Source organism: Notolepis coatsorum, assembly GCF_963971535.1.
Source record: "Notolepis coatsorum genome assembly, chromosome: 6".
Taxonomy (NCBI): domain Eukaryota; kingdom Metazoa; phylum Chordata; class Actinopteri; order Aulopiformes; family Paralepididae; genus Notolepis; species Notolepis coatsorum.
In genome coordinates, this window is record NC_140170.1 from 95,707,083 (window position 1) to 95,730,483 (window position 23,401).

General features: G+C 46.4%; 1 protein-coding gene across 1 annotated transcript in view; it reads right to left on the reverse strand.

Moving 5' to 3' along the window:
• The window catches only part of LOC311231261 (uncharacterized protein), an 89,485-nt gene that overhangs the window by 38,283 nt on the left and 27,801 nt on the right, over positions 1 to 23,401 (reverse strand). The window contains exon 7 of the mRNA XM_084317814.1: positions 17,647 to 17,715. Coding sequence (XP_084173940.1) covers positions 17,647 to 17,715 — 69 coding nt within the window. The remainder of the gene's footprint in view (positions 1 to 17,646; positions 17,716 to 23,401) is intronic.

Here is a 23,401-nt window from a genome sequence, read left to right on the forward strand (position 1 = left end):
CTCCACCCTGTCTGTTGATATACGACGCTGTCGTTGTGTTGTCCGTCCTGACCAACACGTGCTCACCCACCACCAGGTGGCCGAGCCGCTTGAGGACCAGAAGGACCGCCTTCAATTCCAACACATTGATATGCAGTGCAGACCGGGTAGCATGGCACGTCCAGCTGCCCCCTACTGCGTTGGTCCGACACGTCCCCCCCATCCCGTGAGGGAGGCGTTGGTGAAGACCGTGATGTGCGATAGCCTGCTGCCCATGGAGATCCCGCTGGTGAGGGTACCAGTCCTCCCCCAGTGGTCGAGATCCCCCAGTATTGACATGGGAACCTTCAGTCATTTCCACTTGCCTCTCACCAGGTCTATTTTCATACTGGAAAACCACCTCTGTATCCTCCTCATGAAGAGGAGGCCAAGAGGGACCACAGAGTGAGCAGATGCCATCATACCGAGTAGGCGCATCACGGACAGCGCCGTAACCGTCCTGCCAGGACGGAGCCCCCTGAGCGCGTCGAGAATAGCCACTCGCTGCCGCTCCGAGAGGGTTTCCCTCATGGGCCTTGAGCTTAGAACCAAGCCCAAGTACTCCACCTGTTGACTGGGAAGAGGAGTACTCTTCTCCCAGTTCACAGCGAAACCCAGACTGGTGAGGAATTCCACCACCAGCCTGGTATGAGACCCGGCTGAGGAGCAGAATGTCGTTGAGATAGAAAATAACTCGTATCCCCTGACGACGTAGAGGCTCCAGCGCGGTCTCTACGCACTTGGTGAATGTGCGGGGGGCCAGAGAATAGCCGAACGGCAGCCTCTGGTATTCGTATGCTACACTCTGAAAGAGGAAGCGAAGGAATTTCCTGTGAGGGAAGATCGGGATGTGAAAGTACGCATCCTTCAGGTCTATGGAGGTGAACCAGTCTCCCACTCTGACGGAGCTTATCAGGTGTTTGACGGTCAACATCCTGAACCGCCTCGTCACAATCAGCCGATTGAATGCAGACAGATCCAGAATAGGTCTGACACCTCCCAATTTCTTGGGCACCAGAAAATACCGGGAGTAAACGCCACACATCGCGTCCTCCCTTGGGACCACGACGCTTGCTTCGCTAACAGAGATTGGATCTCGTCGGCCAGAGCTGTCACTGCTGCTGACCCTGACAACAAGGTCTGCACCAAACCTGAAAACGGAGGGTGGGGTAGCACAAACTGCAACACAAGCCCCCGCCTCAGCGTTCTCTCCATCCACCTCGACATATGGCACTGCTGTAGCCATACGTGATGATAATCCCAAAGCGCACCCACGGCCACTTGGCGCTGGTCCGCCAGGAGCCGTAGATAGGCGGCCCGGTCCCACCCGCTGTGCGTTGCCAAGCCTGGACCCGCCAACCGCACGAGCAGGGTGTCTCGTGGAGTCGGGACATCGGACCCTGACACTACTAACGAGGCAATCGCACCCAAGGGGGGACCCCGACAGAAAGGGCCGGTTTGATACGGGGGAAGCTGACGTCACACTGGGTGACAAAAGCTCCCCCACTGAACACCTCCCCAGCATGGATCGCTGAGGAACTGTTCTACAGCTGGACATGCGAGGTGCGAGGACCCCACACTGCCCGATAGGGTGGGTTCCTACACACCGTAGCCCTGCAGTGATATTACTACCACCCAAATCACGCGCACCTGCCTGACCACTGCCGGTCATCCGGCCATGGGAGGCACTAACGTGATACCCGGCCTGGCGAAGGCGGGGGAACCCGTGCTGTGCCCCAAGAGGCCTCAAGCTCCCCCGCTGACAACCTTTGTTGTTGACAGACATAACACCAGGCTCAACATTCTCACGGACAGACCCAGGCCTAGCCATCAACTGGGTGTCAGCCACTGTCCCCATGAGAAGTTTCAAGTTTCTTTATTAGTTGTCATACAGAAGTACAGAATACTTTTATACAAAATGCTTCTTTCTGTTACGCTCCAGACTGTGCTAGACAAAAGGATAAGTATAAAATAAAATAAGTATAGCAAGTATAAAATAGAAGTCACGTACGTAGACACGTGGGGCTGCTTGCGCTTCATTGAAGGCATGCGGCCCGCAACCAAAGGAAACAAATCAGAGCCCTTATCCCGCTGGTGTTGGGGGGGGAGTGACCGGAGAGCGAGCTAGACACAGCTAGACGGCGACGTTTTTTTAGGGCGTGCTCATCTAATGTAGCCGATCCCTCGGCCGCCAAGGCTGTCGGCCTTGCGATCACCTGTGGCGCTGCCTTTTCATTGTGTCCAGGGTACCTCAGGCGGGGGAAACATGGCCACTGGTTGAGGACCTCGCCACAGTCATTGACGAGGCCGCGCTCTCACCTCTGGCTGCGTGGTGCGAGGCGGTGTGGGGCCCAGGTCAAATACCGCCCGCGTTTCGGCGGAAACTGCGGAAAGGGGAGCCCTAAGGAGGAGAAACCTTTTCCTCAAGGGAAGACTGCTCCAACCAGAGATGCATGTGAATAAGAGTTGATAGCATCCTGATCCTCCCTACGGTTATAGCCTGCCACTGAGTTAAAAGTTCTATAACCCCAAAAACACGCGCAATGTTTTTGGCGTCGGGTGGCCCTACAGCTCCACTACCCGACACCAAAGTGGACAGAAAAACAGTCAACTGAGCAATGACACTGGTCGCTGCTAAATTCCATCCTGTGGCGGTATAAACTTCATCAGCCCATACCGCCACCTGCCGGGCCGACTCGCCCTCAGGCGTCGGCTTCCGGGTGGGACACCGTTCAACCATGCCAGGGCAAAGAATCGATGCTACCTGGCTCTCAAGCCAGGGCACACCTGCCTTGCGCCCTGTTGTCAGCCCATTCACCCATAAAAAAAAAAAAAAAAAACTAACCTTACTGTCATGCACTTGTCCTAATAAACTAACCTACACTGTAGCACTCAACACTTTGATGAACATTGTTGCTCAGCTGATAGAGTTGTGCCCTTCCTGATGGCTTGTCGTACAGAACATGTAAGTCGCTTTGGATAAAAGCGTCAGCTAAATGACTAAATGTAAATGTAAAAGGGGTAAATAAGCCTCAGCAAAACCCCCCACATTAGATACCGATTGACCTTCAGCAATGAACCAGTTAAGAGGAGGGAAGAGAGATGACAGCCCAAGGCGGGAAACAAAGGAACAGTGACCCAGCATCGTAGCATTAGCATTAGCCGCGTGCTCCAGGATAGCTGGGAAAACATCCAAATCAGAGTCATGACGACAACGTTTACCCAGATATCCTGCCCCTTGCGCCAATACACAACTCGGTTGTCTCACGGGACAACGAGCAGTATCACAAACGCTAGCATTGATGCCTGGCAGAGCAGGCCCTACCTGTGCGCGACCTAGCCTGACAGCTAGCGACGTCCCTCGATCCGCCGTCACGAGATGAGGAAACCCCAGGCCAGGCCCGATGCGCTGTTAGGATGTGCCGAGAAGATTCCAGGGGCTGGGGAATATCCGGCGAAACCCCAACATTGTGTAATTTCTCTCTGCATTTCATAACAACTAGTTCATGGAGTGCACTGCAGCGTCCATGTTGGAAACAAAAAAAGAGGAAGGTAGAGTGTGACCATGTCCGGTGTCATATAGTAGGACGCGGGGGCGTGGCCTGGTCACGTGCATGTGAGTGCAATTGTTTGTTCATGAGCACAGAAGGTGCTAGGAGATAAGAGATATCTCATTATGGTGAAGAGCGAGACGCGATTGGCCAGTATGATAATATAACTAGAATGGGGGCTCATTGGAGCACATAATGTCCTCATGCTATAGTCGTGGGTCATAAATAGTTTCCCCCCAATGAATGAAGAACATATGGTATGTAGTACACATACGCCTTATGTCATCTCTTGTGGCCTTTTCAGGATGTGTGTACTTTCATGAAGTTTGGGATTTAACATCATCCCGTTAAAATATTTTCCCGTTTTTTTTAAAAAAAGATTTAAGGGGAGACCACCCACCTAGATAGGGGGAAAAAATAATAAAGGATGAAATCATTAGCAAACATCTTAATTGTTTAGAATAGTCAAAAAAAGAAAAAAATGTATAAACAATTTTTGGTCGCATAATTTTATTACCCAAAAAGGGGCGTGGTCTATTCAAAATGACCCTTTTTGCATGTTACCCCAAACAAAATTTAGAAAAAATGTATGATATAGATATTTTCTCATGGTTTTTCATGTTACTAGATTAATTACCGAACTTTTTGCTAGTAGATTTTTTTATATGCCACCCGAACAGGAATTTATTACCTTTTATGACCCCGTAGTCATAAAAAAAAAAATTTTTGCATACATTTTTTGTATAAGGTGATATATCAAAAAATCCTCTAGCAAAAAGTTGTGGTATATGGATAGGAGGAAACGTGGCCAGTTTGGTGTGTGGAGGTACTAGAGAAATTGAGATTTTTTGTTTGTGTAATACAAACTCATAAAATCTCGTTTTGAGAAAAACGCCTTTAAAGTTTTGTATTGTCTGTAAATCAGGCTATGTATGACATATCAACAAACCCTTTGGCACAAAGAAGCAGGGTATAGATATGAATAAAGGTGGAACGTTTGGTGTGTGTAGATGCTAGGGAAATGGTACATGTCTACCCTTTGGGAAAATGCCTTCAAAGTTCTGTATTGTAAAATGCCATACTTTTTTTTTGAAACCGCTATTTACAAACACAACACCCAATCAAACCATTAGTAAGACAACCTAAACACATGCGTGATAACTGAATAACATAATAATACTGATGTAGTAGTAGTAACAGTGTAGTAACAAACAACACAACCGATTACTGTACCCCCTAATAGGCAAAACAAATATTTGAATAGATCACTATGAAACTTTCCCAGTTTGTTATGTACATATAAACTAAGAAAAGATATATTGCAAGTTTTCTGAATTTTATGTTTATATATGCAAATGAGGCAGTTCCCCATTCAATACGTGCACATTTATGGACGCAATCATGCAAAATGAAGCAAAATAAGAAACTAAATGTGTTTTTTTGATGTTTTCTTGTCACTAGTTTGAAAGAAGACATTTAAAGGGGCAACATTATACAAAAATCTCAAAATTGGCCGAAAATCAGGAAAATGGTATTTTAGGTGGGTGGTCTCCCCTTAATTTTTACAAAATGGCTGCAATTCCCCTCCGTGACGACAGGTTGCAGCAGTGTAGATTAGAACGTTAGCACAGGAAGTCAGACCGGAAGACGGTTGCAACCCGACGAAGAAGAAGAACAGTGACCGGCTAAAGGAGTGGTTTAGCACAAAATGTATTACATTCTAGACCTACCTACCTACAAACGGCACTAAGGCAGAGAAGCGATACCGGCAAAGTGGGGTTGTTCCCGGAGAGCTCACTCTCGGCCGTGGTTTCTAAGTGTATAATGTATGGTGCTCTCCCTCAACATGCGCGTAGGGTGAGACAACACCATTCTTTAGTCCAAATAATACCCTACTTTATACTATATTATTGTCATTCGTTTAATGTAAAGTCAGTCTTACATTGGCACTGCTTTAACGTTGCATTTACCCATAATCCATTGCTGTATTAGACCCATGTGCCAGTATAAAATTCAATTACATGCCCCCCTTCCCACGGTGTATATAGAAAGAGACAATAAACACAAAAGTAACATAGGACACAATATACAACACACAGAACTATGTACAATATAAACAGTGCCTATAATTAAATTAATGAATGAATTAAATAAGAGGTAAAAGAGAACTTAGTGTAAATATTCTTTAATTTGTGTCAACGTTATAAAAATACTATTGTATTCAACAAATTAATTATGATACACCACAAGGTGCCCTTTCTATCTATTCTAAATCTATGGCCTCGCGATTCCACGTCTTCTTCTTCTTCTTCTTTTGAATTTCCGGCAGAGTAGACGCATCGTGGCGTATTACTGCCCTCCACACTTCTTTTGATGATCTCTTCTTCTTCTTCTTCTTCTTCTTCTTCTTCTTTCTTGGCGTATTTCTTCCCTCCTCATTTCTTATACTACACTAGTGGTGTTCCATCTTTAGGCCTCTTCAACTCACACTTTCTCCTTCTTCTCTGCTCCTCTTGCCTGTCCAATACTAATACATACCCTAACGCTATATCCTCTGGTACAACTCTGAAGCATGCATAAATGTCAGCACTGCCTCTGTGATCAACTGGTGGTTCTCATTATCCATGCCAAAGAATGATTTAAGAGAGAAGGAAGACACTCCCAGCTCTTCCAGACTTTTATAAAAGATTTCCCTCTCTTTCCTATACCTTTCACATTTTAGGAAGACATGCCCGACAGTTTCAGTCTCTCCACATTCACACACCCCATCTGGATGTTTGCCCACAATGCACAAGCTACTGTTCAACCCACAGTGCCCCAGCCTCAGTCTACACATCTTCACCCTATCACTCCTTGACCCATATCCCTCCACATTGATCTTGACCCGAGGCTGCAGAGAGAAATAGTGCCTTCCCTTGGTCAGCTATGCTCATGGTTAAAACACAAAACTAACTGTAACTAAGAGTGAGGAAGAGCGAGCAAGAGCACAAGTCATGTATTGTATTGTATTTATAATTTTTATGTCTTTTAATCTACATTTATTTTGATTTAATTACTGGACTGTCATTGTGGTTATTATTATTTCTGTCATTGTCCTGTGATTTATCATAGATTTTTACTGTTAATGTATTGTTTGTCTAGTTTTATGTTAAAAAAGGGAAAATAAAAAACATTTGTTCAAAAAAAATAATAGAATGTTCTATTATGACATCATACTGTGACATGTCATAATAGAACATTCTAGAACATTTGTGGTCTATTATGACATCATACTGTGACATGTCATAATAGAACATTCTAGAACATTTGTGTTCTATATGGGTGTGAACATGTTGCTCAGGCCAAGGAAGTGCAAACTGTGAGGGACCAGAGCAAGGTGTCATATGCCGAGGCAGTTAAGTCAGTTGCGAATGCGAGAGAGAAAGAAAGGAGACATGGGGTGCACAGGGTGCAGCAGGGGAGTCAGCACTCTGCTCCTACTCTGCCAGCCGCGTCTCGGTCTGAGCCTATTTGACCAGCCGGTCTGATCCTGTTCTGCTAGCCGCGTCTCAGGCTGACATGGTGATAATGACCAAGCAAGCGTTTCTGGCTTTCATGGTAGATGCGGTGGTGAGAGTGAAGGACATTGGCACTAAGTCAGACGCCTGCAGAACGGTGGCTGAAGCAGCTGGGAGGTTTTTGGGGGTAGTGATAAGAGGTGAAGAAATCCATAATGTACTAGGGGAAAAGGAGAATGATGTGCAAAGTGGGGGTGAACAGCAGGCAAGAGTGGGCGGCGGAGTGGAGGGGAAAAGAAGAATGAGATGAAAAGTGGGGGTGAACAGCCAGGCAAGAGTGGGCGGCGGAGAGGGCAGCCAGCAGACAGGGGTGGGGGGGGAGACACGGGGAGGAGTCAGGAGTGGGCGGGGGTTGCGGCCAGCAGACATGGAGAGTGAGGGGGCCAGTAGCATGGAGGAAAAAGATAGCAGACTAGAGCCTTGATGTTTTATATTCTTCAGTGGAATGCCCGGAGTCTGACTGCTAATGGACAGGAGTTAAAAAGATTTGTGGGTGAATTCATAGTGAAACCTGAGTTAATTTGCATTCAAGAGACGTGGCTGAAACCTAGCCTTGATTTTGTTATTCCAGGTGGAGGGTGTGCAACTTTCATTAGAGTAGGGATCCAGTACAGGGCACTGGACATAACATCTAACCTTGAGTGTGTGGCAGTGGAAGTTTGGAGTAATCAGAGCCATAGTCCCATAACGGTGCTTAATTTATATAATCCTTGTAAAATCCTCTGAATTTGATGAAATTATGGAGAAGGTGAGATGTCCAGTTATATGGGTCGGTGATTTTAATGCTCATAGTCCATTGTGGGGAAGTAATAGTAAGGACGGTAATGGAGTCGTGGTTGAGGAGATTTTGGATAAGCATGAGCTAGTTATGATAAATGATGATAGACCGACTAGGTTTGATATTTCAAGGAATACTTGTAGTCATATAGATTTGTGTTTTGCCTCTTCAAATTTAGCTAGAATTGGAGAGTCGGATGCGCTGGATACTTATACTCTGGGTAGCGACCAATATCCTATTCTGTGCAGATTTGGTAGGGATCTGATAATAGAAATTGAGGAGAGAGTGCCCAGGTATAATTTCTCGAAAGCTAATTGGGAAGAATTCTTGGAGGCGGCCCGAAAGTTGATAGGAGAGATTGACTCTGAGGGGAGTGTAGACAGGTGGAATGCTTCTCTTAGTGCAATGATTCATAAGGCAGCGCAGGACACAATTCCTATGAAGAAGGATCCAAGAGCTAGAATGATGGTTCCCTGGTGGAATAAAGAGTGTGATGTAGCTGTAAGGAATAGGAATAAAGCATATAGGAGGGTGAGACAGTACCCAGTGTTGTGCCAGGCAGTTGAATATAAGAGGTTAAGGGGAGTAGCACGAAGAGTTATTAAAGATGCTAAAAAGAGTAGTTGGAGGAAGTTCTGTGAAACACTAAGCCCTGAGACTCCTGTGAGGCAGTTGTGGGCAGTTGTACACAGAATGTCAGGAATATATAAAAAAAATCTCGATTCCAGTGATTCAGAAGGGTGGGGTAGAAGCAGTTACCAATAAAGAGAAGGCAGACATGCTGGTGGAGGCATTTCAAGCAGTGCATAGCTCTGGGAGTCTGGGGGAGGAGAGAGGGAGAAAGAGGACTGAACTGTTGTCGCAAAATGAGTGGAAGTTGAGTTGGAGCTCAGAAAAAAAAAATCCAATTAATTTGTACTTTACAATGAAAGAGCTAGGGGATGCTATCCAGGCTGGTGCAAACACGACGCCTGGCAGAGATGGATTATCCTATGAATTATTTAAGAATTTGGACGAATTTGTAAAGGTCGAAATACTGGGTTTGTTTAATAATGTGTGGTTAGAAGGCTGCTTGCCAAAAGGAGTGGAAGCATGCCGTCATCATTCCTATTTTGAAGCCAGGTAAAGTAGCGTCTGACCCAGGGTCATATCGACCCATAGCCTTGGCGTCTGTATTGTGTAAAATTATGGAAAGGATGATTACTAATAGATTAGTTTATTTTTTAGAAAGTAAGGATCTTTATGTTGGATTTCAGAATGGGTTTAGAAATGGCAGGTCTACAATGGAATCAGTAGCTGTTCTAGATCAGGACATTAGACAGGCTTTTGACAATAAGGAAGTAGTGGTAAGTGTATTTTTGGATAACGAGAAGGCGTATGACTCTTTGTGGAAAGAGGGGTTGCTTTTGAAATTGTATGAGTTAGGAGTTAGAGGGAGATTGTTTAATTGGATAAAGGATTTTCTATTAGACAGGACGATCCAAGTACGTGTGGGGGGAGCAAACCTCAAAAACTCTTAAAATAGAAAATGGCACCCCGCAAGGGAGCGTGATTAGTCCGGTCCTCTTCGATGTTATGATTAATGACATTTTTGGGCGAATTGGAAGAGGGTTTGGGTTGTCTTTATTTGCAGATGATGGGGCCATATGGAAAAGAGGGAAGAATGTTGAGTATTGTTTAAAGCAGGTACAAAGAGCTCTGGGGGATGTAGAGGAATGGGGAGACAAGTGGGGTTTTAAAATCTCCGCCTCTAAGTCTAATTATATGATTTTTGGTTTTAAAAAAAGGGTGCCTAGGGGTGGGCTGGTTATGTATGGGTCTCCCTTAGAGAGAGTGAAGGTGTTAACATTTTTGGGAGTTTGGTTCGATGAAAGAATGAATTGGGCTGTTCATATAGAGAAACCCCTGGCAAAGTGTGAAAGAATAGTGAATGTGCTGAGAAGCTTGGCTGGGAGTGGGTGGGGAGCGGATAGAGAGACCATGTGCATGATATATCAGGCGATGATCAGGTCAGCAATTGACTATGGCTGTTTTGTGTACGGCTCTGCGGCCAAGTCTAATTTACGAAAGCTGGATGTGCTTCAGTGCAAGGCTCTGAGAATCTGTTGTGGAGCTTTTAAGGCCACCCCAGTTCCAGCACTATTGGTGGAAATGGGGGAGTTGCCCTTAAACCTGAGGAGAGTAAAGTTAGGGCTACAGTACTGGGCAAAATTGAGTGGGACTAGTCTGTCCTTCCCAGCTAGGTGTTTACTTTCAGGAGATGGGGATAAGTATAAGCCTTTTTTGTCCAGTATTGATCAGTGGGCCAGGAAGTTGAGATTGCATCAGGTGGGGGTTGCGGAGCACACTCGTTGGCTGTCAGTGCCATTTTGGCTAGTTCCTGATCGAGTCATTGAATTTAGGTTCTTGATGGAGGATGATAAGGGCGAGATTGTGGGAGAAATAGAGAGGTTCCTTTTGGCCTCAGGGTCTCTGGAGGTTTTCACTGATGGCTCTGTGGATCCTGAAAGTGGGAGGGCAGGCTTTGGGTGGTGTGTGCCTCGGTTAGGGATCGGTAAGGGACAGAGAATATCTGAAGGCAGCTCTGTATTTGTGACAGAGTTGCTTGCCATTCTCTGGGCATTGTGGTGGGTGGAGGAAGTGGGAACAAGCCAGGTGATTATATGTTCTGACTCGGCTGCTGCACTGATGGCTCTGAGTGCAGGTGGGTCTAAAGCTCGCCCTGATCTCATTCAGGAAATAATGTTGGTTTTATATAGGATTGCGAAGGCAGGCTGGTCAGTGGAGTTTTGTTGGATTCCGGGGCATGCTGGGATTGCGGGAAATGAGATGGCTGATTCCCTTGCCAAACAGAGCCTGGGAAGGGAGGAAGAGATAGGCATTTCAATGGGAAGAGTAGAACTCAGAGAAGATAAAGAAAGGAGTTGAGGCTGAGTGGCAGGCTGAGTGGGAAAAGGGGACCAAGGGAAGGCACGATTTCTCTCTGCAGCCTCGGGTCAAAATCAAGGTGGATGGATATGGGTCTAGGAGTGATAGGGTGAAGATGTGTAGATTGAGGCTGGGACACTGTGGGTTTAACAGTACCTTGTGCATTGTGGGAAAACATCCAGATGGGCGGTGTGAATGTGGAGAGACTGAAACTCGGGCATGTTTTCCTAGAATGTGAAAGGTTTAGGAAAGAGAGGGAAATCTTTTATAAAAGTCTGGTAGAGTTGAGAGTCTCTCCCTTCTCTCTTAAATCTTTCTTTGGCATGGATAATGAGAACCACCAGCTGATCACAGAGTCAGTGCTGACATTTCTGCACGCGTCAGAGTTGTATCAGAGGATATAGCGTTATTGTATTTATTAGTATTGGACAGGCAAGAGGAGCAGAGAAGAAGGAGATAGTCGATAGTAATGTGTTTTGAAGATGAGAAGAGGGTAAACAATCAAAAGTTGATTTACCAGAGGCCTAACTATGGAAACCAAACCGCGTAGTATAAGAACTGAGGAGGGCAGTAATACGCCTGCGGGAAATTCAAAAGAAAGAAGAAGAAGAGCTCATCAAAAGAACTGCGGAGGGCAGTAATACGCCACGATGCGTCTACACTGCCGGAAATTCAAAAGAAGAAGAAGAAGATCTCATTCTGCATCTTGAAACAGTACTGAACAGTACTGAACAGATAGACTAAACAACACAGACTGAAACCTGCATTTCTCAACCAAGGTGCCTTGCCGACCGTTTTGCTGTGGAAAAGAACACTGCTGTTGATCACATTCCTTCTCCTGCCTGTCCACACACACAGCAGCAGTCAAAATGTGATCAACAATGGTGTCACATCAACTCATCACCATTCTGGATGACTTGAAGAAGGAGGAGCTGAAGAAGTTCAGGTTTTATTTGAAGGATAAAGGGCATGGCTACATTCCCATCCCAACATGCCGGCTAGAGAACGCTATCAGACTGGATATGATGGAGGTGATGGTGCAGACCTATGGTCCTGATGGAGCTCTGAAGACTACAGAGGAGATACTGAAGCTGGTTGGCAGGAATGATCTCGTGGCAGATCTACAAACAGCAGTCAGGGATGAGAGAGGATCAACCTCCAAAGCATCTGGACCCATTAAAACTGAAAAGAAACTGGATGAGTTTGACCTGAAGAAATATTCTGCATCAGAGGGGGGTCTTCTGGGACTGCTGCCAATGGTCAAAGCCTGCAGTACAGCTGTGCTGAACTACTGTAAACTCTCAGAGAGATCCTGTGAAGCTCTGGCCTCAGTTCTCAGCTCTACCTCCTCCAGTCTGAGAGAGCTGGACCCGAGTTACAACAACCTGCAGGATTCAGGAGTGAAGGTGCTCTCTGTTGGACTGAAGAGTCCACACTGTACACTGGAGACTCTCTGGCTGGAGGGCTGTGAACTCTCAGAGAGATCCTGTGAAGCTCTGGCCTCAGTTCTCAGCTCTACCTCCTCCAGTCTGAGAGAGCTGCACCTGAGTTACAACTACCTGCAGGATTCAGGAGTGGAGCTGCTCTCTGCTGGACTGGAGAGTCCACACTGTACACTGGAGAGTCTCTGGCTGGAGGACTGTAAACTCTCAGAGAGATCCTGTGAAGCTCTGGCCTCAGTTCTCAGCTCTACCTCCTCCAGTCTGAGAGAGCTGGACCTGAGATGGAACAACCTGCAGGATTCAGGAGTGAAGCTGCTCTCTGTTGGACTGAAGAGTCCACACTGTACACTGGAGAAACTCTGGCTGGAGGGCTGTGAACTCTCAGAGAGATCCTGTGAAGCTCTGGCCTCAGTTCTCAGCTCTACCTCCTCCAGTCTGAGAGAGCTTGACCTGAGTTACAACAACGACCTGCAGGATTCAGGAGTGAAGCTGCTCTCTGTTGGACTGAAGAGTCCACACTGTACACTGGAGACTCTCTGGCTGGAGGGCTGTGAACTCTGAGAGATCCTGTGAAGCTCTGGCCTCAGTTCTCAGCTCTACCTCTTCCAGTCTGAGAGAGCTGGACCTGAGATGGAACAACCTGCAGGATTCAGGAGTGAAGCTGCTCTCTGCTGGACTGAAGAGTCCACACTGTACACTGGAAAAACTCGGGCTGGTCCGATGTTGTGTTACTAGGGAAGGCTGTGCTGCTCTAGCCACAGCTCTCGGTTCCAACCCCTCCCACCTGAGAGAGCTGGACCTGCGCTCCAATAACCCAGGAGATTCAAGAGAGAAACTGCTCTCTGTTGGACTGGACAAACTCATTCTGGACTCTGCTGAAGATTAAATCTGGACAGAGAAAACATTTGTGTCTCCTCTGACAGACGGACACATCTTCACACCTTCTAGAGTCTCCTCTGACAGACGGACACACCTCCACACCTTCTAGAGTCTCCTCTGACAGACGGACACACCTCCACACCTTCTAGAGTCTCCTCTGACAGACGGACACACCTCCACACCTTCTAGAGTCTCCTCTGACAGACGGACACACCTCCACACCTTCTAGAGTCTCCTCTGACAGATGGACACACCTCCACACCTTCTACTGCAGCTTCTCTGAACAGCTCTATCCTGGGTTTAGTGTCTGGTCATCTGGCTCCTCATTGTCTGTGTCAGAATGATTTCACTGACCTCTTTGATGTCTAACAGGCACACACACACACATACAAACATATACACACCCACACATGTACATGTATGTAATAACATCCTCTTACATGTTAAATAGATAATTTGATCTTTAAAGGTAACATATTATACCTCTCTTTTCTTATACTTTTACTATGCCTTTCAACAAGCGATGACAAACTCAAATTTAGCGACAATGCAGATGTTATAATAAAAAAGGCTCATCAGCGTCTGTACTGTCTTCGCAAACTAAACTCCTTTGGAGTCGACCAGAGAATTCTGGCAACATTTTATTCTTCCTTTATTGAAAGTATTTAAAAAAACAAATAAAAAAACCTTTTAATTTGTATGCTGGTTCACATCCCTCTGTCAAAGAAACAAGAACAAACTGCAAGGTGTTGTCAACCTTAGCTCAAAGATTATCGCCAGAACACACAGATCCCTAGTGCAGTTTAACAGCACAGGTGCAGAGGTGTGGCATTTTCAGTCACCATGGCAACCACCACAGGGTTTAAAAATAACTGTAACTGGGTTTAAACACAATAACATGGAAAGAGACAATAAACCACACAATTATAACATCTTTATAACTATTTCACATCTATCTATCAACTATAACCACACATTTAGCTGCAACCGCACAGCATGCTGGTATGGAGGGAGTGGCCAACTGTCTCTAGTATAGAACGTGTGATTTTTTCCCCTAGCCTATGTTTGCGAAGACGCTCTCTGATTGGCTAGCCGTGTACAGCGAAGACCCTCTCTGATTTGTTTAGCGCCGAAGGGTCTCTTCTGCATATTCAACAACAATTGATATGTTGTTCCCTAACCCTAACCCTACATTTACATTTTTACATTTAGTCATTTAGCTGACGCTTTTATCCAAAGCGACTTACAAGTTCTGTACGACAAGACAGCAAGAAGGGTACAACTCTATCAGCTGAGTAACAATGTTCATCAAGTGTTGCGTGTTACAGTGTAGGTTCGTTTATTAGGACAAGTGCATGACAGTAAGGTTAGTCAGGGTTAGATTCTTTTTTTTTTTTAATCATTTCAGATAATGGTTGAAGAAGTGAGTCTTTAGTCGACGGCGAAAGATTGGACGGGATTCGGCTGTCCTAACTGGGATGGGTAGTTCATTCCACCATTGTGGGGCAAGGACTGAGAATAGGACTTCTCTTTGATGACCCTCCGGGAGCTTGGATAGGAGTAGGTCTGAGGCGGCCAGAAGATGCAGAGTGTAGGGGTCTTGAGGGTGTGTAGTTAGAGACCATTGACCGGAGGTAGTTTCAAGTTTCAAGTTTCTTTAATAGTTGTCATACAGAAGTACAGAATACTTTCATACAAAATGCTTCTTACTGTTACGCTCCAGAGACTGTGCTAGACAAGATAGTATCAAATAACATAGTATAGCATGTAATTTAGAAGAAGAAAATGAGGTCACAGTGTTCGGTATAGACATATGTACAATGTTCTGAGTTACCATATAATATACAATACTATGCAGTGTACTAATGTACAGTACTATATCGTGCAAAGCAGAAATGGGATGAGGTACAATTTAGGTACAATTTACAGTAAGGTGTACGAGTTGTAGTGCAATCCTTCATCAATAAATATAAAGTGTGGGGAGTGGGTGCTACAGTGTGTTTGTTTAAAGTGGGTGTGTGCTATAAAGTGTGTGGAGTGGGTGCTACAGTGTGTTTGTTTAAAGTGAGTGTGTGCGTGTGGATGTGTGTGCTATGTGCGTTTGGTGGTTGTTGTTGTGTAGTGTTCATTGTTCGTTTAGCAGCCTGATGGCCTGGGGATAGAAGCTTCTTCTGAGTCTTTCTGTGCTCGCCTTGAGACTCCGGTATCGCTTGCCTGACCGCAGCACTTCAAAGAGGCAGTTGTTCGGGTGACTGGAGTCTTTAATGATTCTCTTAGCCTTGCCCTTGCAACGCTTGTTGTAAATGTTCTGGAGGGTGGGGAGCCCCCCTCCAATTGTGCGTTCGGCTGAACGTGTCACTCTTTGTAGTCTGCTTCGGTCTTGTGCAGTGCTATTCCCAAACCAGGAGGTGATGTTGCCAGTCAAGATGCTCTCTATTGTACATGAGTAGAAGTTCTTAAGGATCTTCTGACTGACTTGGAACTTCCTTAGGCGCCTGAGGAAGTAGAGGCGTTGTCGTGCCTTCTTCACAACACTGTCAATGTGTGTGGTCCATGTCAAGTCCTCGGATATGTAGGCTCCGAGGTACTTAAAGCTGTTGACTCTCTCAACCGGTGCCCCGTCGATGCTGAGGGGGCTGTAGTCCTTGACTAGGTAGGCGGGAGCGGTTCCCTTTGCCGCACGGTATGCTAGGTCGAGGGCCTTGAAGCGGATACGTGCAGCAATGGGGAGCCAGTGCAGGTCCCTAAGAAGTGGGGTGACATGGGCCGACTTCGGTAGGTTTGAGATCAGGCGGGCCGCTGCGTTTTGAATGAGTTGAAGAGGCTTGGTGGCAGTGGCCGGGAGGCCAGCTAGCAGTGCGTTGCAGTAGTCGAGGCGGGAGATGACTGTTGATTGGACGAGGAGTTGGGTGGCTTCTTTTGTCAGGAAGGGGCGTATCCTTCTGACGTTGCTCAGGAGGAATCTGCAGGTTCTGGTTGTCGCTGCGATGTGAGCAGAGAAGAAGAAGCAGAGAAGAAGAAGAGAACCCTAACCCTAACCTTAACCCTACTTACTTACTTAGGCCCATCGCTCCCAATGGAGCATAGGCCATCTACGACTTTTCTCCATCCAACACGGCTTTGGGCTGTCCTTTCTGCCTCCCCCCAGGTAGTTCCTCGTCTCTTGAGCTCCGCCTCAGTGTCCCGCCTCCAGGTGTTCTTAGGCCGCCCTCTCTTCCGCTTCCCCTGGGGATAACCCTAACCTTAACCTTAACCCTAACCCTAACTCTAAGCATCACCCACTTCGAAAGAGGGCCAAAGCATAACCACTTTGAAGCAGAGAATATATGTACAAGGCGGAAGAGACCCTTCGGCGCTAAACCAATCAAAGAGGGTCTTCGCTGTACGCGGCTAGCCAATCAGAGAGCGTCTTCGCAAACATAGGCTACGGAAAAAAATCATGCGTATAGACCACTGCAACACTTCTGGTACTTTGAGCTAGGGATGTCAGATATTATCGGCCGATATTGGCATTACAATGTAATATGGGAAATTATCTGTATCGGTTTTCAAAAAATACAAATAAAAAAAAGATTTCTTTTTCTTTTTTACATTTATTTAACCTTTATTTACCCAGGCAAGCAAGTAAGAACAAATTCTTATTTTATTTATTGTCAAAAGTATGCATAATGTTGTGTTAATTCCACGACAAGAGTAATGTTAATTACCTGAAATTATTCCGTTTCGGTATCGGAAATTAAGAGTTGGACAATATCATATTCATAAAATTTATTAATATTGATTAGAGCCTTGATGTAAGTGGTTGTAGCTACGGCTGTGGGGGTGCTGGAGACATGATCCAATAGACATTTGTATACGCCTGAGTCTCCTGAACACGGAGAGACCAACCCCAAGTTGTACCTACTCCCCAACCGGCACATGCGCAGATTGCCCAGGGAGTCTGAAGGCTGAATCTGCACATGTGCCGGTCGACTTGGGGTTGGTCTCTCCGTGTTTAGGAGACTCAGGCGTATAAAAGTATATTGGATCATGTCTCCACCACCCCCACAGCCGAAGCTACAACCACTTAAGCCAAGGCTCTAATCAACATTCATTAATTTGATCCCCCTGCGCCCCCCCCTTCCCCCCGCCCCATGTAACACGGAAGTGCAGTGGTCTCTGTACTGACCCTCTGGCCAACTGCCTCCAGCACTGTTGCCCCCTGGTGGTAAAAATGTGTACCACAACTACACAAAGGACTGCACGATGGAGTCAATGGAGAATGCTGGAAATTAATTCCCAAAAAAGACCCCGTTGCCAGATGAACATAGTCCCACATGCTCGTCCGTCCTTGTGCCTCTGTAACCTTCTGTGCCAAAGCACAGGCTGATCTGCCCTATAGTTTGTGAGAGATTGCGCACACACACACACACACACACACACACACACACACACACTGTCCTTGGATAGGCCCTGCCTACCGTGGACATTCAAATAAACAGAACTTTTCTCACCACGTTTCATTATGTCCACTTCTTGTCTGAGTTGCTCTACCTCCTGCTGAGCTCCCTGCAGCTCAGGCTCTGAAAAACACACATATGATGGGATTAGGAGGGATAGGGAAGGAAGTGAGGGACTTGTGCACAGTAGAGGGTATCATAACATCATCCAGCAGCGTGGCTATGTCTGGCAGCGTGGCTACATGAGTAGAGCTCCGGATTCATGATCGGAAGATCACCGGTTCGAGCCCTGTTTAGTGTTAGTGTTTGTAGTTACTATCTTGTATTAGGTTCACTGTTTAGTGTTAGTGTTTGTAGTTACTGTCTTGTATTAGGTTCACTGTTTAGTGTTAGTAGTTACTGTCTTGTATTAGGTTCACTGTTTAGTGTTTGTAGTCTGCTTGCTTTGTCCCAGTGTCTGGTGTTGGTTGGCATAGGTGTAGTTCCTTGTGTTGTGTCTTGTACTCCTTTACACTCATACCAGTCATATTAGTCTTATTCTCATATTAGTCTTATTTTAACTGCTATAGTGTCTTCAGTACTCATATATTTATTTGCTCCTATGTATTTATATACAGTCAGTCTCAGGTATACATATATTATGGGTGATTGATTGATTGATTGAAAATTGTATTAACAGATTGCAGAATGGGTACAATACAGTACGGCTCAATACACACAATTGTTAAGGGGATGCAGACCAGAGAAAGACTTTCGTCTTGTTTACATCAGGGTCCCCCATTTTCAATTCATAACATTTATGACATACATGACATACAAGATATACAAATATACAGTACTGTTTATTTACAGACAGGGTTTCTAAAAGAGAATACATTTGAGGGGGGACTGTACATTGGGGGGGTTGGGAGGGTTGGGGAAACTGTACATTGGGGGGGTTGGGAGGGTTGGGGAAACTGTACATTGGGGGGGTTGGGAAAACTGTACATTGGGGGGGTTGGGAGGGGGGTTTGGACATTTACCGGGGCCAGTTTCGAATTGCGGCCTCCCGTAGGTGCTTTTTTAGAGCGGTTTTGAAGGTGGGTAGTGATTCACATTCTTTTACGGCTGTGGGTAGGGCGTTCCACATTGTTGTGGCATAATTGCGAAACGTGTTTAGTCCCTTGTTTGAGCCGAATCTGGGTTGGACATGATTTGTGGAACTCCCTCTGGTGTTGTGGGCGTGGTATTCACTGACCTTTGATAAGTATCTCGACATGTACATGGGTACCTTAGTGGTGTAGTGTATCTTTTTTTTTTACCTACTTTTTCTCCTCCTTTTTCTGTGATTTTTCTCCCATCCAAATTTCCTCTCGTGCCAATTCTCCCTCCCCTGTCCTGATCGTTGCTCGCATGTGCCCCCCACTGGCCGGTCTTAGGGAGGATAGAAGCCCATCACATGTCCCCTCCGATACATGTGGAGGCAGCCAGTCACTTCTTTTTCACCTGCCAGCGCGGACTCTCATTGGTGAGGTGTAACGTGTGGGAGGCTCACACTGCCCCCGCCATTTCCTGTCTCTGCTGTGCAGGCGCCCTGACCGACCTGTAGGAGTCGCTGTTTACAACGACCAGACTACCACCCATCGACTCCCCTCCCGCTAACTCTGCCAATTGAGTCAGTATGACGGCCAGCCCAAGCCTGAGGCAACGCTGACAGTCGGATTCGAGACCAGTGTCTCTTGCGTTGGTGACGAGCGCAATGTTCGCTGCACCACCCAGCCGCACCTGGTGTAGTGTATCTTGTAGACCAGGCCCATTGCAAGTTGCTGTACTCTGTCGTCTACTCTAAGCCATCCTAGGTTGTCAAAGTGGGCAGGGGTGAGGTGGGTTTTAGGAGTAAGGTCAAGCAGTAGTCTGACCAGTTTGTTTTGTGAGGTTTGTAATCTTGTTTTTAGTGCCTTTCAGGTGCTTTGGTACCATGAGGTGCAAGCATAGTCGTAGTACCCTTGAATGAGTGCTCCTGTTAGAGTCTTCAGGGTATTCTTGTTTACCAGAGAGGAGATCCGGTAAAATAATCTTGTTTGTTGTTTGACTTTTTTTTATTACATTGGTTGCCATTTTGTCACAGGAAATATTTGCCTCTAGGATGGAACCCAGGTATGTAATTTCATCTTTCCTTGTGACAATATTGTCACCCACTGTTGGCCTTGCTGAGTTTGTTATTTGATCCAAAGAGAATGGACTCGGTTTTACCCAGGTGTAATGATAGTTTGTTATCAGCAAGCCAGGTGCAGATTCTGCCGAGTTCAGAGCTGAGGGCTTTTTCAACCTGTAACTTGTCCCCGTCAGAGACCAGCAGGGCTGAGTCGTCCACGAACAGGAACAAGTTGCAGTCACAAGCTGACGACATGTCATTTGCATAAATTAGGAACAGTAGCGTCCTAGTATGCTTCCTTGTGGAACACCACAGCTCACTGGGAAGGGGGGGGGGATAGTGTACCGTTTACCTCCACCATCTGTTCTCTCCCCTCCAGTAGGATTGCATCCAGCTCGCTGATGAACTATCAAAAACCAATCGCTTTTAGTTTGTCAATCAGAATGGAGTGATTGACAGTGTCGAAAGCCTTTTGGAGGTCCAGCATGACCATGCCGCGTCCACCTCTTGTTTGATGTGGTCGTTCAAATAGAGAAGGCATGTGTCAGTGGAGTGGGATGTTCTGAAGCCAGATTGGAATTCGTAGATTTCTTCCGCAAGGTACTTTTTGACCTGTTCGTAGAAAAAATTGTCCATGACTTTCGAGATAGAGGTAAGAATAGAAACAGGGCGGTAGTTGCCTGGGTCTAATCTGCTGCCTTTTTTGTGCAGGGGGGATCACTCTCGCAATTTTGAAGTCTTTGGGGACGTGTCCCTGTTTTATGGAGAGGTTTATTATGTGGGTGATGACTGGGGTGATGGCGGCTGCTGGGTCTCTGAGGAATTTGGAGGGGATATTGTCATGGCCAGTGGCCTTGTTAGGTTGGAGGGCGCTCAGTTTTTTTAGTACTTCATCTGTTGTTACTGTTTCAAGTTTGAAGTCGTCTTTGCGGACCCCTAGGTTTTTGTAGAAGGCTATGATGTGTTCTACCCCCAAATGCCCTGAGTGGGAGGGTAGTTTATTAACCAGTGTTGTGGCTATGTTTGTAGCAAGAAAATGTTTAAGCAATTGGCCACATCCAGCTCGTCTGTGATGTCCACAACGTCCAATCCCCACCCACCGGCTTTCCCACCCTCTAACCCTTGCCAATTGTGTTAGTATGAACGACCGGCCAGCCGGTAGCAACGCCGAGAGCTGGGCTCGAACCCAGCGTCTCCTGCGTTAGTGGCGAACGCCTTGCCCACTGCGCCAATTATTTTTACTGCAGCCTAGTTGGTTGTTGAGTAATTTCCAAACAGGGTTTGTTTTTGTTTTCCTCAGTTTTGTCATTGATGACATTTTTTGCAGATTTTATCATGGTGTTTACATAATTTCTTAGTCTGTTTCTTTGCTGTTTAAGTTCCAACACATGGGCTTGGAGATCACTGTTTGAGCTTTTGGTAAGCTTGGACTGACTTTTATGAAGTTCAGAGCATATATACATATAATGTATATATAATGTATATGTATACAGATAACCGACACTGGAACACCGAGGCGCAGCCGAGGTGTTCTAAACGCAGTGAAGGTAAATTATTTTGCGACAATGACAGAGTATAGCTATACATTATCCCGCTTATTACAGGGCTAACTTACTAATAATATAGGTAATTCATTTTACACCATCGACAAGACGAGATCAAATGCAGACGCAGTTGTTCTGTTGCTCCTCTGTCATCGCCGGCAGGTGTGTGGACTTGATTGCACATGATGTAGTGCAGCTGTGCATAATGGTATAGCTTAGCTTTCGTGACTGCGATCAAAATGCTTGATTGTGATTGGTCAATAGCGCTCTGTTGCCCCTAACAGCAGTCATTATTGCGCGTTGCCCGTAGCAGTGGTGAATTATCGAGAAATAATTGACCGCTGTTAGGGGCAACCGAGCGCTATTGACCAATCACAATCAAGCATTTTGGCGAATGTTAAAACGCCATGTAATAATGAAGGATCATTTTATCTTATCTCTCTTGTAGTTCTTTGTCAGTCTGTTATATATCGTATGGCTTACGCTCTGCACTGCTTACTGGAACATATCCCATATCAGCCTAGATGCTGAATACATTTCTCCACATGTACCTATACACACCCATCCGCCTGGCCACACCCCCATCCGCTCCTCTACATAAGCAGGGGTGTGGCCATACTAACAGCTCCTTCCTTATTTTCACCACCGGCAAGTGTCTGTATACACCACTTGAGTTTAGTAACGAAAATAGTTGGAAGGGAGCTACGTTGAAGAGAAGGAGCTGCGTTGACATTATATCTTTGTTTTCTCTCTCACAATTTTTCGAGGAAATACAGCGATAATGTCTTCGCCACTGGAGTGTCTAGAAGATGATGATCATTCTGACCTCCACTGGAGCTTCGTATTAGGGGCTCGCGTCGCTGAGCAAATCCCCGCTGGCATTACCTCTGGCTCTGCAGTTGGACACTTTGCTTGGGAGGCGCTCTGCCGTGTGAGGGCTGACGGCCTCTCTGGGGCGGGTGATGTTTTTTGCAACACGGGCGCCAGGTGTGTTGGTTGTGGGGGGAACAACTACACAGCTTACGAAGGTCCGGCTCCAGGCTGGTATCCTTTTTCGCTGCCTCTTAGCGGCGTGGAGAGGGTTCTGGTTTGATGCCCACGTTAACATGAGCTCCTCATCGAGAGCTTTGTTTTCCTGGGACCGTGATTCCGAATCTGCGGTTCAATTCCCCGGGTCTCTGGACAAACGGATACCCACTGTCGCCGCGCTGGACCCGTTTTTTCAAAGAAATGACACGACATGTGCTGTGTGTGAATTGTCTTGAACGCTTGTATAGCTTGGGTAGCGTTGGCCAAAGCTTGTGCTTTTCTCTCTACCTAGAAACAGCGTTGTTTTTTACGTGAGTAAAAATGAACTGGGTTTTTGTTGTATGATGAGAAGTTGTGTGTGTTCATGTAACGTTAGACAACGTGGCTGAGCCCACAACTGGCTGGGTTACCCTACAATGCTGTGCATAGTGGCATGTGATCGAGGGATGAATCCCTCTCTCAGCTTGTGATGACAATAACAAGTGGCAAGTTTTTTCACACATGAACAGGGCTGTGCCTGTTCAAACAAGGTCTTCGGCTGTGCTGGCGTGCATGATGTAAAGCTTACTCTACACATTGGCGTCGTATCAGGGGTAAGGTGGTGAGGGGTGGGTTTTTCCCCGGTTTTCCCCTGCCCCCCCCCCCCCCCCCCCTCCCCTCAAACATGATTTTGAGTTAGATGTATCTTCGTGCCATCCTTGGTTCTGATGATGAGCTTCGCAGGGAACTGGAGCGATGGTTTAAATCCACGCTTGTACAGGGGGCCCATGACATCTCGGTAGTGTGATTGTTGCTCGACCACCTCGGGGCAGTAGTCTTCGAAGATTGAAACTGGTTTCCCTCTGTATGTCAGATTCCCTCTCCGTTTGCGAGCTTCCAGGATAATAGTCTCCTTAATCTTGTAGTGGTGCAAGCAGGCGATTACCGCCCTAGGTCTGGAGCCGGGCGCTGGCTTGGGTGTTAGTGTCCTGTGACATCGGTCAAGCTCCGGTGGTGTAGCGAGGACGTCTTTCCCCATGATTTCCACCAGGACCTCTGCGAAAAAGACACTAGGACGGTTGCTGTGTAGGGATTCATCCAGGCCCAGGATGCGTATATTAGA